Here is a 16160-nt window from a genome sequence, read left to right on the forward strand (position 1 = left end):
TGTTCTCATCATTTAATTTGACTCATTTATTTTTATAATCCATACAGTTTCAATATTTGAAATAATTTCATTATGGCAACTAAAAATTAAAAATAAGTTCTTATCAGGTACATTATAAAAAAAAAACTGTACAATGGTTTTATAGAAATATCAATTCTAAATAAAAGCATAAATTATTATCTTAAGCAAGGACAATGCTTTAACAGTAACTTGGTTGGTTATATTACCCATAAGATGTCAAGGGTGATTTCTGTAACACCAATGTTAGTTGGACACCTGCCATTTTTTTATTCTTAATTTATTAAGCAGCAATCCACATAATTAATAATTATGAGTACTTAAATAAAATTAACAATCAGCATACAGAACCATACATTTTAGTTAAACATTCAGTATTTTATTATTAAATATAATTAACATATAAATATGGCCAATATGGGTATAAATAAAAAACACATATTAAAGCTAAAAGTTGACATAGAGATTAAAAATGTACTTTGTTCAAACAAAAAAATTATAATTTTTTATATGTATCATTACAAATCTAAAATGCTTAAAAATGTGTTAAATTCATTCAAAATGTATGTTTCCATTTATTCATACAAAACATAATATATGTAAAAACTATACATTTAATTTCCGATAAAAACTAAAGTTTATTACCCATCATTAGTTATAACATGTCTGAACATTTTTACATGTTGGAACTTACTACCATATTACTAAATAAAACAATAATAAATTATAAAGACATACTCAGGCCAAATATTCTAAAAGAAATGAAAATATTATTTAAAAAGTAAATATATACTCATGTTAAATTTCTCTGGATAATCTGAAAAAATGTTGAGAGTAAATCTTTAAACCCCTTCCCTCCATCAGGTATGGCCTTGCATAATTATATTAAATCTATAGATATATTTTTATCACATAAATTAAGCGTATTGAATAAAAAGAATTAAATCAAGATTTTATACACTGTACAAAAATATTTAAAATAATTTAAATGAGTAAATAATGAAATCCATTGATTTGTAGGTCAAACAATATTTAACTTAAATAAAATAACTATACTTATTTTGTTTATTTAATTACATAAAGAATAATAATTTGGTTTTAAGTTTTAACAATTCAAAAATAGATAAATACTATACAAATTTTAATAGAGATTGAGTGATTTTAATTTTTTTTTATTTTCTTGGATGGTTCACTATTTTTGGTCTCCAAACTTCGCTTTTCAGTAGTTTCAACACATGAAATTGAACTAAAAAATAATAAATTAATAACATAAATATATTATTAATTTAGTTATTATTTTCATAATTAATTAAATAAGTTATCATCAGGACTCGTTAGTTTATGCATTTATATATCAATCTTCTTAAGTCGTAAATGTTAGATGACATAGAAATCCATATCAAGATATCATGGTGAAGTTTTATTTTACATATTTTTCCATATTTATTCACTATTTTATTTTATTAGGGATATTTAGCATATTTTTGGCTAAAATTTGATAGCATAGGTATTACCAACTATTGGCTATAAACTACAAATGTCTACTATTTTAATTATTGTTATTCTTAATTAATTAAATATTTATTGATAATTAATAACAGACATTTACAGTATCATACAATGAACCTCTCAGTTCAAAAACAATAATGTAATACTTAAATACTATTGTTAATATCAAATACATACAAATAAAACATTATTTTAAAATAAATATATAAATATTACCTAAGCTTTAGTCTATACTAAATAAGAGCATTCCGCGTTGGAACATCTAAATAAACTGCGGAGCCCCCTAGCCTAGTCTATTTGTTTTGTCATTAGAAGCACTCTAAACCATGTACAAATTTTGACCGATTTTCATACATCACCCAGGGTGCTCTTATTTGGTACAAGCTACAGATTATAGTGTATTGTTGAATAATATTGTTATCAAATTTTTTTTTTTTTTTTATTTTTATTTTAGAAAATTGTACAATCTGTAAATATTACTTTTACAATAAGCACAAATGATATTTATGTAGGTAACACAATCATATTAAATTAAATAAACAATTCAATATTTATTGCATCAAGGCAGTTTATGTTTTGAGAGAAGGATCCATCCATTAATGGAACTTTATGGCCGATATGAAGTTTGGAGTTTAGTTCTCCAAAAGGTCACGACACCATTTTCGTTTTAGGCACCTTCTGGGGTCACCTGGAATTGTGCGAGTTGACAAGTCGGATATTAGAGGGTTTCGGTGGTTGGAGAGATTGGAGTGGAGGCGTTTATAGAATATTTTGGCTACGTTTTGGATGGCTGGAATATTAAGATCTCTATGGAGAGTGTCATTAGAAACATAAAAAGGAGCTTTAACTATTTGGTGGAGGCATTTTGACTGAAATGTTTGGATTTTATTGGTGTTGGAGGGTTTAGATGTTCCCCAAAGTTGTATACCGTAAGTCCATATCGGTTTAAGCAGGAGTTTGTATATTAGTAGTTTATTTTTGACATTAACGTATTTAGATATGAGAAGATGACGGAGCTGGTGAAAACGATTATTTAGGGTGCAAAGTTTGGTTTGGAAATGAGTTGCCTAGGTTAGGCGTTGGTCGAAATGGAAACCTAGATAGCAAACACTTTGGGAAGGCGGTAGAGGGAGGTTATTGAGGTGGATGGTTGAACAGTCTTTGAGTTTGAGAGTAAACGTACATTGTATAGATTTTAATTCATTTACTTTTATTCCCCATTCTTTATACCAGATTAAAAGGAGGTTTAGGTGTTTTTGAATGAAATGAGAGGTCAGTTCAGGGTCAGAGTGATGAGCTAATCTAGCTTTATCGTCTACAAAATCGCCAGTGATAGTTTTAGGAGTAGTGGGTTGGTCTGCTATAAATAGATTAAATAAAATTATTTTCAGATAAAAATTGTTCCTCACAAGTTAACTTTATTCAACTCAACACAAGATGAGAAATTAAGAGGCTATAGGCCCATTTCACATGGACGCATATCGTACGTGCGCGTTTTTTAATTTACATTGGTTAAGTTCATACGCGCCATATCGGCGAGCAAAACGCGTCAAAGTCAGAGTGTGGCATATGAACTTAATCAATGTAAACTAAAAACATGTGTGTACAATATGCGTCCAAGTGAAATGGGCCTTAGAATGTTTTTTAATATTTTATATTTATAAATAAATGCCATTTTTTAAAACTCTAAAAGCAAACATACCTATTTGTTTTATCCTTAGTTGTATTAGCTCTTGTTTCTCTTTTGTTCATTTTTGTAGTAGCTTTATTATTATTGCTTTTGTTCGACTTGTTTTTTTTTAATTTGTCAGAAAATTGAGAAAACAAAGCATCACATTTTTTTATTAAGACCAGAGGTTGAACAGCTCTTAGTGGGTGCGTACAATCTTCACCATTTGGCCATTTTACAGTAAAGTGAGTAGCATTGACATTATTTATGATAAATGCAGAGGGATCATAAGGTGCATTTTGCAGCCTACTTTTTAACAACTCATAAACATTTCTATTGTTCTCCATGTCTCGTCCGGTAAATGGTCCATTTAAATCATTTTGAACAGTGTAATTTGGATCGTTTTGAGTATCATCATTTGAATCATTTTGTACAGAGTAGGTAACATTAGTAATTGGTATGTTCTCTAAAGGATTATTTTGAGATTCAGGTTCCTGAACTGAGTCTTCTAAAGGAGGCTTTATTTGATCAATATAATTGTACTTATTTTTATATTTTCGATGAATTCGAACTCTATCTGCTTCTTCGATTTTCTTCAATTTCTTAATTTCAGTATCATTATCATTAGAGGTTGAAGTCGAAGGTTGTTGAGCACTCGGGAATGAATTAACTACATCCATTGCCTCTTTTAATATGCTTTTCACCCGATCCATAGTTATAGGAATTTGATCAACATTTTGGTCTGTAGTGGAAATAGGATGAATAGTGTGTAAAAGAGCATCCGAATCAACTAGGATAGTTCGCAACGCTGTGCTGTCCAACTTACGTAAGCCCTAAAATAAAAAATAAAAATATCATAGTTAACATTTTAAAAACAGCTATGCCTATTAATATAGGTAAGACTAGTGATTGCTAGTAATTTTCCATAGCCTATAAGCAAAATATTATATAAGCCCTATTTTCTAGCCGTTTATAGTAAATTATAGTAAATAATACATACTGCCAAAAGTCTGATGATAACAGTAATGGAATTGGCGGATTTTCGCATTGTTTCATCTCTAGTTTGTTGCAATGTAGCTATATTACTTATCTTTTGATCCAACGAGTTTAGTTTCTCAGTCATAACATCTAATTTCTGGTTTAACGACCGTATCTCGTCAATCAATTTTGCCGAATCCATATCGAATAGTTAGCGGTCAACAAAACAATGCCGGGAAAATAAAACGCGAACGACTTGAATAAATATCTATTTTCTGGTTGTCGTATAAGTTATAGAAAATCGCGATCCACTGAGTAGAGTTCGAAATACGGAAAATTAAAATGCTCAATTCTTCGTACAAGAACGACAAACGCAATTCACAATGTATAATATCGTACATGCAATAGTGATTAATCTTTTCTATGCGAGTATGAGACTTCAGACTGACAATGCATTAATGGTAATACTAATACAAAATACAAACGAGAAAACACCAAACAGCGACAATCGCGACTAAGAGACAAGAGGCTAAGAGTACAAGTCAGTAGTCACTTCAACGACGCAGTCGAGCTTGTATGTTTGAAAACCATGGAGGCATGGACATTGGACGCTATTGATTGGACGGAGGCGAACACCACAAACAATGATTAGGAATAACAACTAACAGTGTAGACACTAGACCCTACAGTGTTAGACAGTGCAGCCTTGACCGTGACGTCGTGATCGAAACCGAACTACCGAATGTCTGATCACTCTGATCCTTAAAATTTAAAAATTATGCAGTAGGTAACTATATTATATTGTCACAATGCCTCTTCAAAATTTTTAGTAATATTATTTAATATTAAGATAAATAATTATGACAAAATATTCACAAAATGACTATTATTCGTATGATATTATGGATTTGCGTACCTACCTATACAATTTGTTTTTCATATATAAACAACAAAAACATTAACATCTATGTATATTATATACATTGATAGGTTTCTTGTTACATCAAATAATAACTACTTAAACACACATACTAAAATCAATGAAGAATTTTAGAATTTCAACTTTTCAATCTGTTAAACCAATAATTAATAAACACCAAAGTACCTATTGTATTATCATTTATGCTTTTTAGCGTAATATGTATGTGGAGGACACAGACTAAAAAAAAATATATACAAATCAACATGAACTTAAAACATAACTTAATTCATTTTACCTAATTCACTTTGTTTCAAATACTAAATAGGACAGGTAGTATGTGGCCTATTCTAAAATCATGTATCAATAATCATTATAAAATTATTTTCGAAATGATAAATACAAAAAATTACTTCCAAATTGCTTTTACTGTTCAATAAATACTGTACATGAAATATCTACAGAAACAATTCTTACAGGCTCAAAGTTTACAATTCATACATTTGAATTTCGAAGTTCCTAAAAGTTTTCGGACCCTTAAATTATTTTTGAAGAATGTAAACTTATAGTAAAATAGGTTGGCAACGCTGCCATGAGATAACAGATAACATCGTGATCATCTTCATTTAGACATGGTCAATGGTGTAGTTGCCTGTAGTCTGTATTTTCGATTTTAATAAAAAAATTTGATCGAATATTTGCCCAACGGCTCAACTCTCGTACGACCCGCAAACAGAATGTTCGGAAGACCAGCCCAAGCCGTCCAGCCAAAACCTCGCACAGCCATGGAAAAGGTCAAGATGATTTACCAGGACGAGAATGTATGGTAAGTATCATGCAAATTACATTATTTACTAGTAATGATATATTAATATTATTGACACCGTCCGTGTTTTAGGAACATCGTGAAGAGCATAGCTTTTTTCGCCATCGCTGTCAAGTTCACCAGAGAATTTCACGGCGTTGAGCTCATACACTAATGTCTGATACCGTATGAGAATCTTCCCCATCATATAGTTGTACCCTCCCCTTTACCGATGTACATACTAACTAATTAAATATATTTAAATGTACTACTTGATAATATAATGATTATAAGTCTTATTGAAAAAAAATCTTTGTTTTATGTTATCATGAAATTCATAATATAATATTGTGCAAGGTTTAGTAACCTTGTGTAACCACTCAAATTATGTGTACAAAGTTTATAAACCTTATGTGTTTTCTTAAAAACTTTTTAATAGTACATTTTTTTTTTTTTTTTTACTGCTTTATTGTATTAAGTATTTTTAATGCAAAATTGAAGAATTATAATAGAGAACATACAACAATAATCAACATACTTAAAACTATCAAAATTGGTATATTTAATTTATTAACAATTATAATATATAAAACAATAGTAATGGATCTAAATCCGATGATTTTTTCCTAAAAAATATTTGACTAAAACAGTTATTTTTACATGAATTTACTTTTAGTTTTAATTTAAAATATCAACAATGAATTAAATATAAATAGATAATACAATTGAATATGGATGAATCAACATTTTATTTAGAAGCAGCGGCTAATTGCTTCATTCGGTTTAATGCACTGCCAGACTTAAACCATTGTATTTGTTGTTCATTGAATGTGTGATTAAGTAATATTTCGTCAGTACTTCCATCAGCATGGCGCAATATACATTTCAAAGGCTGAAAAAGTAGAAACTAGTATTAGTTGAGTACTTGAGTAACTCGATAATGATTTGATTTATAAAATATATAGTTTGTACTGTAAAACTGGATGAATTTTAAATTAATTGACTAGTTATACCTTGCCAGGAGCAAATTGGTTAAGTCCAACCAAAGACACTTTATCAGTTGGTTGAACTTTATCGTAGTCCTTAGTATCGGCAAATGTCAGGGCTAATACTCCTTGTTTTTTCAAATTAGTTTCATGAATACGGGCAAAAGATTTAACAATGATGGCACGTCCACCCAAATGACGTGGTTCTAAAGCGGCATGTTCTCTGCTACTTCCTTCGCCGTAGTTTTCATCACCAAACACTACCCATGATATACCTTTAGCTTTGTATGCTCTGGCTGTGTCTGGTACTGCACCCCATTCTCCAGTATATTGGTTTTTTACCTTGTTCATTTCATTATTATCTGCATTGGTTGCACTAGAATAATAAATAATTATATTTAATACATTTTAGTAAAAACAAAGTTATAATAACTTACGTTAAGAACATGTTATTCGATATATTATCTAAATGACCTCGGTATTTCAACCATGGGCCGGCCGCAGAAATGTGATCAGTTGTACATTTTCCTTTTACCTATTGAAAATGTATACACATTAGAAAATCTTCAGTAAAAAATAAAATAGTAATATGTATATTATTTAATATTTATTAATACTTACTTTAATAAGTATAGTAAGATCTTCCAAATCTTTTCCATCCCAAACTTTAAATGGTTCCAATAATTGAAGACGATTGGATTTAGGGTCTACTACCACACTCACAGCTGATCCATCAGCAGGTGGAGCTTGGTAAGTATCTTGACCTGGATCAAATCCTCTTGCGGGTAATTCATCACCAAATGGATTACTTAATTTAAATTCTTTACCTATAATAATAGATAAAATTATAAAATAATTAATACTCTGTTATAAATGAGGATCATTCCTGAATAGCTTCATTTAGTATTAAAACATTAAACTAGAGATAAAGAAGAACTTTAATCACAAACAAAACTCCTTGGAATTTTGTATCAATACATAAATCACCTCATTCTTATAGCATTGAATGTAGAATAGATGAGAAAGTCCAGCAGAAAATATAAATATTTTATTGTGCAATTTATGTTTTCATTAATGTTCAAAATAAGAAACGCCTGCGGCAGCGACCAGTTTTCGTCGCCGGTGGTCAGATCACGTCCATTATTTACCAGCTCTACTGACTCGGCCCGACTGAACCAGTATTAGTGAAACCACGCCCATGCACAGAAACTGGCCACCGCAGGCGTTTCTTTTTTGAACAGAGTATAAGTGGTATTTTTTTTAGTGACTAAAGTTTATAATCACAAAAATAATTAATAAATAATAAGACGTAATATTGAACTAACCATCAGCTCCCTTGATTGAATCTTTTGTGGGATCAAAGTCCAAACGAGCTTCAATAGCTAAAGCAGTAACTAGTTCTGGAGAAGTGACAAAAGCATGAGTTGCTGCATTGGCATCATTACGTCCAGTAAAGTTTCTGTTGTACGAACTTACAATGGTGTTTTTTTCGCCTTTTTTAACATCTTTGCGGTCCCATTGACCAATACAAGGACCACATGCATTAGCTAATACGGTACCGCCAAATTCTCTCAAGGTTTGTGCCTAAATAATAAAATAATTAAAATATCAACTGATAAATAATAATATAACATTATGTTTTTATATACAATTCCATCTCTTTCAATTGTTGCCCTAATTTGTTCAGACCCAGGAGTAACATTAAATGGAATTTTTGATTTACGCCCATGAGCTAAGGCTTCTTTTGCAATAGTAGCACATCTTGACATGTCTTCGTAACTTGAGTTAGTACAGCTTCCAATAAGACCTTAAAATAAAATATATATTATTCTAGTAAATATCTAAGACGTCATTACAATTGCTATTACTAAATTTTTAAACAAGTTATTTAATTTGGTTAATAAATACATACATAAGCAGTTTTGTTAAACACACAGTATTAGCTAACTACTCCACATCCCATCTATAAGCCTGACTCTCCTGTTATCATTGGTAGAATATATTATATAAAATATACATATAATATTGTTTTATTGTAGGTTATAAGTAATAACAATCAAAGAAATGAAGGAAATATATGACCATACATCAGCCTGAACAAAACTAGTAATATGATTGAAATACCTATTAAGTATTTATTTTGTTAAACCATTTAGCATTTAGTAATAAAGTTAATTTTTTTAATTTGAAATATAAAATAAACTGGATTAGTTGATTATATTATGACGGCAACAGATATGTTATTTGTAATTTATGAATATTTGTATTTTTAATAGTAAATAAAATAACTTCAGTTAATCAGAAAAAAACAAGCACTAGTGAATTTCTAACTATTTAACTCCATCATATAAACTTACTTATAAATATATTGTAATATTAAATATGATTTATATTTTATCAAAAGTATAATTATTACATTATTATTTCAACTAAAGAGGGGTGAAATATTATTAATTCCCAAGAAATTTTTAACTCTTAACCATACCAATTTTTAGATCTTTTGGGTGAAATCGAGGGTGTAATTAAGTGTAATTTTCTCTTTTAATAATTGCTACAAAATAAATTAAGCATTACTAGCATTACTATAAGTAACTAACCAACTTTGATTTCCACAGGCCAATTGTTTTTCTTGGCATTGTTTCCTAATTTTGAAATAGGATGGGCAAGATCAGGTGTGAATGGTCCATTCACATGAGGTTCCAGTGTTGTTAAATCAATTTCAATCAACTACATTGATGATAATAATAAAACAAAATATTAGTATAATATTTAAACAATTTAAGGGAAAATATTACCTGGTCATAATGACTGCCATTATCGGGAGTCAATAATGACTTACTGTACTTGGCTGCTTCTTCAGCAATATCAGCACGAGATGTAGCTTTTAAATAATCTGCCATACGATGATTAAAAGGGAACAATGAAGTAGTAGCTCCAATTTCTGCACCCATATTACAGATGGTACCCATACCTTTGTAAATAAAATAAATAATTACCATAAATATTATACTCTTTTTTTTTTCTGTTTGAAATCGACGACAACACAAGAATGGTTACTCAATACATCCTTAATGCCGACATTGTTTATTGAGAAAAATCAATATTATATAGACATAATTATATAACAAATGGTATCTCTAAATCATACTATACACTTTATAAAATAATCTTTTTAGTGTTTACCTGTGCATGATATATTATCTACTCCAGGTCCATGATATTCAATAATAGCACCAGTACCTCCTTTAACGGTTAAAATATCTGCAACTTTAAGGATCACATCTTTTGGTGTAGTCCAACCAGACATCTTTCCTGTTAGATGAACACCAATAACCTATTTAAAATTTATATTATAAATTAAAAACAATATTTAAAACAATTAATTCATTATAATTGGTTACTTTAGGACATTTTAGTTCCCAAGGAATATCAGCCATCACATCCACAGCGTCCGCACCGCCAACTCCAATACACAAACCACCAAGTCCACCACCATTAGGTGTATGGGAGTCGGTACCAATCATCAATAATCCAGGAAAAGCATAGTTTTCCAGAATAATCTAAACAAAATATTATAATTTAATTTTTTACTCATGAAAATCAATATAAGCCGTACAGCTAATATTTCGTTATTATTACTTGATGAATAATTCCAGATCCAGGGTGCCAAAAACCAACCCCATATTTGGCTCCAGCAGTTTTCAAAAAGTTGTAAACTTCTTCATTCATTTCTTTAGCCCTTTTCAAGTCCTCAACTCCACCTATCTGTTATCAAACAATTATTAATAAAAATAGTTAAAAACTATTACTGTTAAATCTAATTTACTTGAGCTTCAATTAAATGATCACAATGAATTGTGGAAGGAACGGCAACTTTTGGTAAACCTGAGGATATAAATTGCAACATAGCCATTTGAGCAGTGGCATCTTGCATAGCCACACGATCAGGCCTCAACTTTAAGTAAGAGACGCCACGCTCAATATCTTGATTAACCGGATCATCCAAGTGAGAGTACAGTACTTTTTCTGCCAAGGACAATGGCTTTCCTAATCTATAATATATATATATATATATATTACAATTCTAAATTCCAAATTAATTATTTTAAATCACCATGTAATATCAAAATTTTATTTAATATAATATTGTTTATAACCACAAAAAAATTCTCATATTAAAAATGCAATATGCGTATAATATAATAGTTACAAAAGCCTTAAGTTAGGTTAATTTAATTGATCCTTTAATTATATGCTTCAAATACAGTTAACATATTAAACAGATATGCTGAGGCATCTGTATTTCACAAGTTTATAAATTAAAATAATAGATAACCTTACAATATCACCTACTTAAATTATTAATAATATTGAATTTGTTACTAACACCATGTGTTACATAGTAAATACTGGCTACTATAATTTGAATTTTGATAATTATATAAAATAATAATATAATAAAAAAATTGTTTTTTAAACTAAACTAAACCTCGAGAAATATACTTAAAAATTAAAAAAATGTATGTTAGATACTTATATCGAAAACAAAGAATGGTATTGGTATCTTTAGGAACAAAAATATAACACATAGACTACTTTTCTACTCACTTAAAACTGATAAAACCTTCAAGAAATAAACAAAATAGATTTTTATTATTTAAAATGCAAGTTACACTCAGTGGCGTACGCAGGGTACCAAATGACTTTAAAAGTAATAAACACCAAAAAATGCAAAAAAAAAATAGTTATTAAGATTCACATGCTAATGAAACAAATTTGTGGTCAGGAGAGGATCATCTAAACAGTTCAAAAAAAAAAAAAAAAAAATGCAAAATGTATCAACTTCCAAGCCCCAGTTATCTCAGTTCATTCCAAAAAATATACACAGGTATAAATAACAATGTTTGAAGAAAAACATTATTATTTTAGAGTTTGTATTTTTTTTCTTAGGACCTAAAAGGTCATCCATTCATGTACCTATATTATGACACTTCCTTAAAAAAATCCTGTGTACGCCTCTGGTTACACTATTGATTTTTTTATATACATAAGTAGAATCAAAACTATTGTATTGGTTATTTTATGTGATGAAAGGCCAAAATAAAGTTAAAAAAAAAACATAATTTAATACATTTATAAATCTTGGAAATATAAAAAATATTATATAAGTATATATTATAATGATTAGTAATTAATTAAATTATCAGAAAATTAATTAAAATAGACATAATTTTTTGTGTTTTTCTTCCACCTGTTTATCTACTCTATTTAACCATTTACTGATACTTCAAGAGGTAATACCTAGATTTTGCAGGCATATAAAATGAGATAATAAGTAATCCTGAATCAATAATTAGTACAATTAACTTCAAATTATTTAAAATACTATTTTGTATCTATATATAGTCTAAGATAAGATAAAGTGTATAGCTAATACTAATGAAATAGATAATTTGTTCATAAAAGCTTTAGAACTATTGTACTTAAAAGCTATAATAAAAAATGCCTTTTTCTTTTATTAAAATTATAGTTACACTACCTAAAAAATATATAACTTATCTCAACCATTTATAATACATATATTATTTTTTTTTTTTTAATAATTTTCATTTCAAATAAAGTTAATATTATGATTGAAATTGATGAATGATTATACATAGACATTTAAGTCAGTATGTAAGGGTTAAAATAAAACCATTTGAAATCACAACCTAATATATACTAAAGATAGGTCACACTAAAAATAGTTGGCAATAGATCAACTTCACCGTAAAAATAGATAAACTAAAATCATCAGACCTGGTTTTTTTTTATTTTTTATATGACCGCTAACTAAAATTTTATTCTTCCCAATGAAAAAATAAACTATTAAAATAGTCTCACAATTTAAATTGAAGAAAATGAATTACTAATAACAAGCATAATATGATCTGAAAAAACAATTTAAAGTGATCATATTTTATCATATCAATAGATTATAATAATATTATGCAATAACTAAAAGAATAAAGTACCCGGAAATATTTTAAATAAAGTAATTAGTTGAATTAATAAAAATATGTAATAATTTTAATGCCCAAGGTCTACAGATATAAACATGATGTGCAAAGTTCATGTTTTCTTAGGCCATACATTCCTTCCTCAACCGTACTAATTATCTTTGTTGATCATAAAAATATTGTAAAAATATCAATAAAATATAGGTAATTGCTATTTGTTAAATTATAATTTGCCAAGAAATAAAAAATGTCACAAGTAAAAATCATAATGCTACATAGGTACATAGATGTAAGTAAATACTCAATTAAATTTATTTTTAATATGGACACATACTAAATTGTTATCTACCTTTAGTTACCTATAATTACCTAGATATTATAATAGTCATTATTATTTGATGAGTTGGTCAAGGCTATACCAATGAATTGTGATTGATTAAAACAATGGAAACAGCAGGTTAATATTGAAGCAATTTAAATATACGATATAGAACAGGTGATACATCAGGGAAAGATAAAAGCCATCTCTAGCACACATATTACGCACCTATCGGCAACAATTTTGATACGCTTTTCTAAGGTTTCGTATGGTAAGGGCTTAGTGTCCAACTTGCTCATAGCTACTTTGCTTGCGCCAAATACGGCTGGAGATGAGTGGAAGCATCTCTGCTGGATCTCACCGGACACCAGTTTAGTCCACGATACCTGTAAACATAATAAGAGAGAATACCATTATAAATTAACAACAATTTAACTTGAAATGTAAACCAAGTCAGGGGAAGAATACCCCAAACTATAGTGTCCTTTGGCTACTGAGCGAAATATGTACCTGGGACTTGAACGTTCTGCAATACGCCATAGTATCAAGTTCGTCGGCTGTTTGCAAACTGAATTACTGAACTGACGATGAGGATGAATAGAAAAATAACGGTTTCAAAAGCACATTGGAGTAGGGACCATCAACGGAAACAACAATAATATAATAAATAATTAAAAACTAGTATCAATAAGTAGATAAAATTATAATAACTTGTGTAATAAATATTAATTTTAATATATACCGGATTGGTCTTTGAGCAGAAGGTACGATCGATCGATCGAACGCGATCGCCGCGTAACAATTTGTAAGCAAAACAATAATATTAATAAATAATAATACTGATCGTCCGGTGAAGTCAAAACAATTTTAGGCAAATTTATTTGAAGTATATGAAGGATAGGGTTACGCGGGCGGACGGATACTACGTCGCTACCCGGTGATGAAAGGAAAGTTGTCACTTGTCGATAAAAACTGAGCTTGAGTGGCTAAAAATCGAAAAAAGTTTGGAGGAGGCTTAACAGTTGTTAACAGCGGTGGCGCGGTCAACGATTACTACAACTGACTCGCCCAACCAATGATGAGTATTACCAATTATTACAATAAAAAAATAAATCCTTATGAATATCACATTAAATTTTTTTATCCAAGACCAATTGATAAAAGGCCCAGTGTCCCCCAAACTACTATTTTACTATAAAAAAAATAATTCTAATATGGCTGTTCTTCCGAGATCTTCTTTTAAAAGAAATATGAGAATAAAATATCTATACTATAGAAATTGATGTTAATAAATAACAGATATTATGTCTGTGTCTATGACTGTAGGAAAAAACGATGAATTAATAGTTCTGTGATAAAATTAAAAAACATCAAAACATGTTATCAAAAATTTAAGTGTACCAACTGCGAAATTAAAGAAATCCTATTTTTCCCGGCTTTATTTATTTTAAAATTCAATATTGATAAGTTATAATTATTATTATAGGATTCAAAAATTTTAAAAATATCTCGCATTTTTTCGAGAAAACTATAAGATAGGTATTGGGCGGCCGACGTAAAAATTATAAATTGTTTATTGTTTGGTAACAATAACATGGTGAACGACATTTGTTAACTAATGCAATTATTTGCTTAGCCCTAAAAATTAATCTTGAATTTAAAAATTTAAATGTATCTAGGTGTATGTATAATTAATTATCATAATATTTTTTTTTATACACAGTAAATAGTAGTTGATATCTATGTCCTATAATAAAAAATTCTAATAAGCATAACGTTTTTAATTATATATTTTATTATAGGGGGATAGAGGGTGGATCTTTGTTTGAATACTTAGCTCCAAGTTACTACCATCTTCGTAGTCGTCATACTTTAAGTCTAAGGGTTTTTAAAAACAAAAATATTCATAATCAACGCTTAAAAAAAATTAAAAATGTATTCCATTATTATTGATTTCAATTGTATTTACTAAGATTAGGTATTTAGGTAAACGGTGAAACAATTACACCGCGTATTAGACGTAAACCGTGCAACAAAATATATTAAGGTTAATAATATTTTGATTATACTAGTATAGAATATTTATTAATTTTTTAATACATTATAAAATGAATTTCAAAAACTTTTGAGTACCTAGGTATAGTAGAGTATTATCAATGGTCAGGATATTATAATATACTATTATACCTATAAAGGTAGTAGCAGGCGTACTAGTTTTATTCATTTTTAAAGCTTTACTTATACTAATGTCTAATGCTGTAATTCAATTTTACCATACTATGTTAAAAACTTCAATGTAGAATCATTTTTGCACAAAACCCTGAATGTTTTATACACAATGTCTGGCATTAATCCTAACCTATTATTTCTATTAAATCAAATCTGAAATCCAACCAAATCGTAAAATATCGAATTTAAAATTATATAATTTATAAATTATAGTACCCATATTATATACTAATTACTAAGGTATCCAAACATCTATAGACTATAATATAAAGAAACTGTTTGTCCAAATTCGAAGTATGACTTATAAAGTGACTAGATATACTAGTTAGTGCGTAGTTGTATGGTGCTTACTATACAGCTGACCCTAAATATATTATTAATATCTACTTAATACTTAATTGGTACTTATTTATGCGTATTATAAAAATAGTTCTAAAACTTGTTTCATAAAAATCTAGCTGAGTCTGGATTATTTTTTTATTCTAGAAAAAATATCTAAAGAAACTATGACTGAATTTCAGATGAGTTTATAAAAAAAAAATTAAAAAGTTCAAGTACTCGTGCAAGTTAATAGTCAAAAGTTCAAAACTAGGACTAATGGCTATAGATAGGGTTGCCAACTTTTTAATTTAAAAAACTGGACATCAAACTGAAAACCTTTTTTTTTAGTCGTCATAATTTATGAAAATAAATAATATAAATATTTATTATCATGAATTATTAATTTTT

At 28.7% G+C, this 16160-nt stretch overlaps 2 protein-coding genes and 1 long non-coding RNA gene across 4 annotated transcripts; 1 reads left to right on the forward strand and 2 right to left on the reverse strand.

Annotated features, from left to right (window-relative positions):
* Positions 1–5207, reverse strand: LOC114125837 (uncharacterized). The gene is made up of 3 exons (XM_027989632.2): positions 4197–5207; positions 3230–4029; positions 1–1264 (listed from the first exon to the last, which is right to left on the reverse strand). The coding sequence occupies exons 1-3, from the start codon at positions 4374–4376 to the stop codon at positions 1180–1182; spliced, it is 1065 nt and encodes a 354-aa protein (XP_027845433.2). The 5' UTR covers positions 4377–5207; the 3' UTR covers positions 1–1179.
* Positions 5208–5336: 129 nt separating this feature from the next.
* On the forward strand, positions 5337–6283 carry LOC114125836 (uncharacterized). Its single transcript, XR_003592546.2, has 2 exons — positions 5337–5919; positions 5992–6283. It is a non-coding gene; the product is annotated as an uncharacterized LOC114125836 (long non-coding RNA).
* A 153-nt stretch (positions 6284–6436) lies between these two features.
* Positions 6437–14244, reverse strand: LOC114125834 (probable aconitate hydratase, mitochondrial). Of its 2 annotated transcripts, none has more exons than XM_027989630.2 (15): positions 13945–14244; positions 13713–13778; positions 13431–13588; positions 10711–10936; positions 10524–10649; positions 10286–10444; positions 10068–10218; positions 9680–9855; positions 9482–9611; positions 8534–8691; positions 8210–8468; positions 7506–7711; positions 7322–7419; positions 6912–7260; positions 6437–6790 (listed from the first exon to the last, which is right to left on the reverse strand). In XM_027989630.2, exons 2-15 carry the CDS (start codon positions 13740–13742, stop codon positions 6647–6649), a joined length of 2370 nt encoding a protein of 789 aa, XP_027845431.2. In that variant the 5' UTR covers positions 13743–13778; positions 13945–14244; the 3' UTR covers positions 6437–6646. The 2 variants fall into 2 exon arrangements, with proteins under 2 accessions (XP_027845431.2, XP_027845429.2); XM_027989628.2 differs by having other exon boundaries at positions 13713–13783.
* Between the last annotated feature and the right edge of the window lie 1916 nt (positions 14245–16160).

Source organism: Aphis gossypii, chromosome 2 (genome assembly GCF_020184175.1).
Source record: "Aphis gossypii isolate Hap1 chromosome 2, ASM2018417v2, whole genome shotgun sequence".
In the NCBI taxonomy this organism is placed as follows: Eukaryota; Metazoa; Arthropoda; class Insecta; order Hemiptera; family Aphididae; genus Aphis; species Aphis gossypii.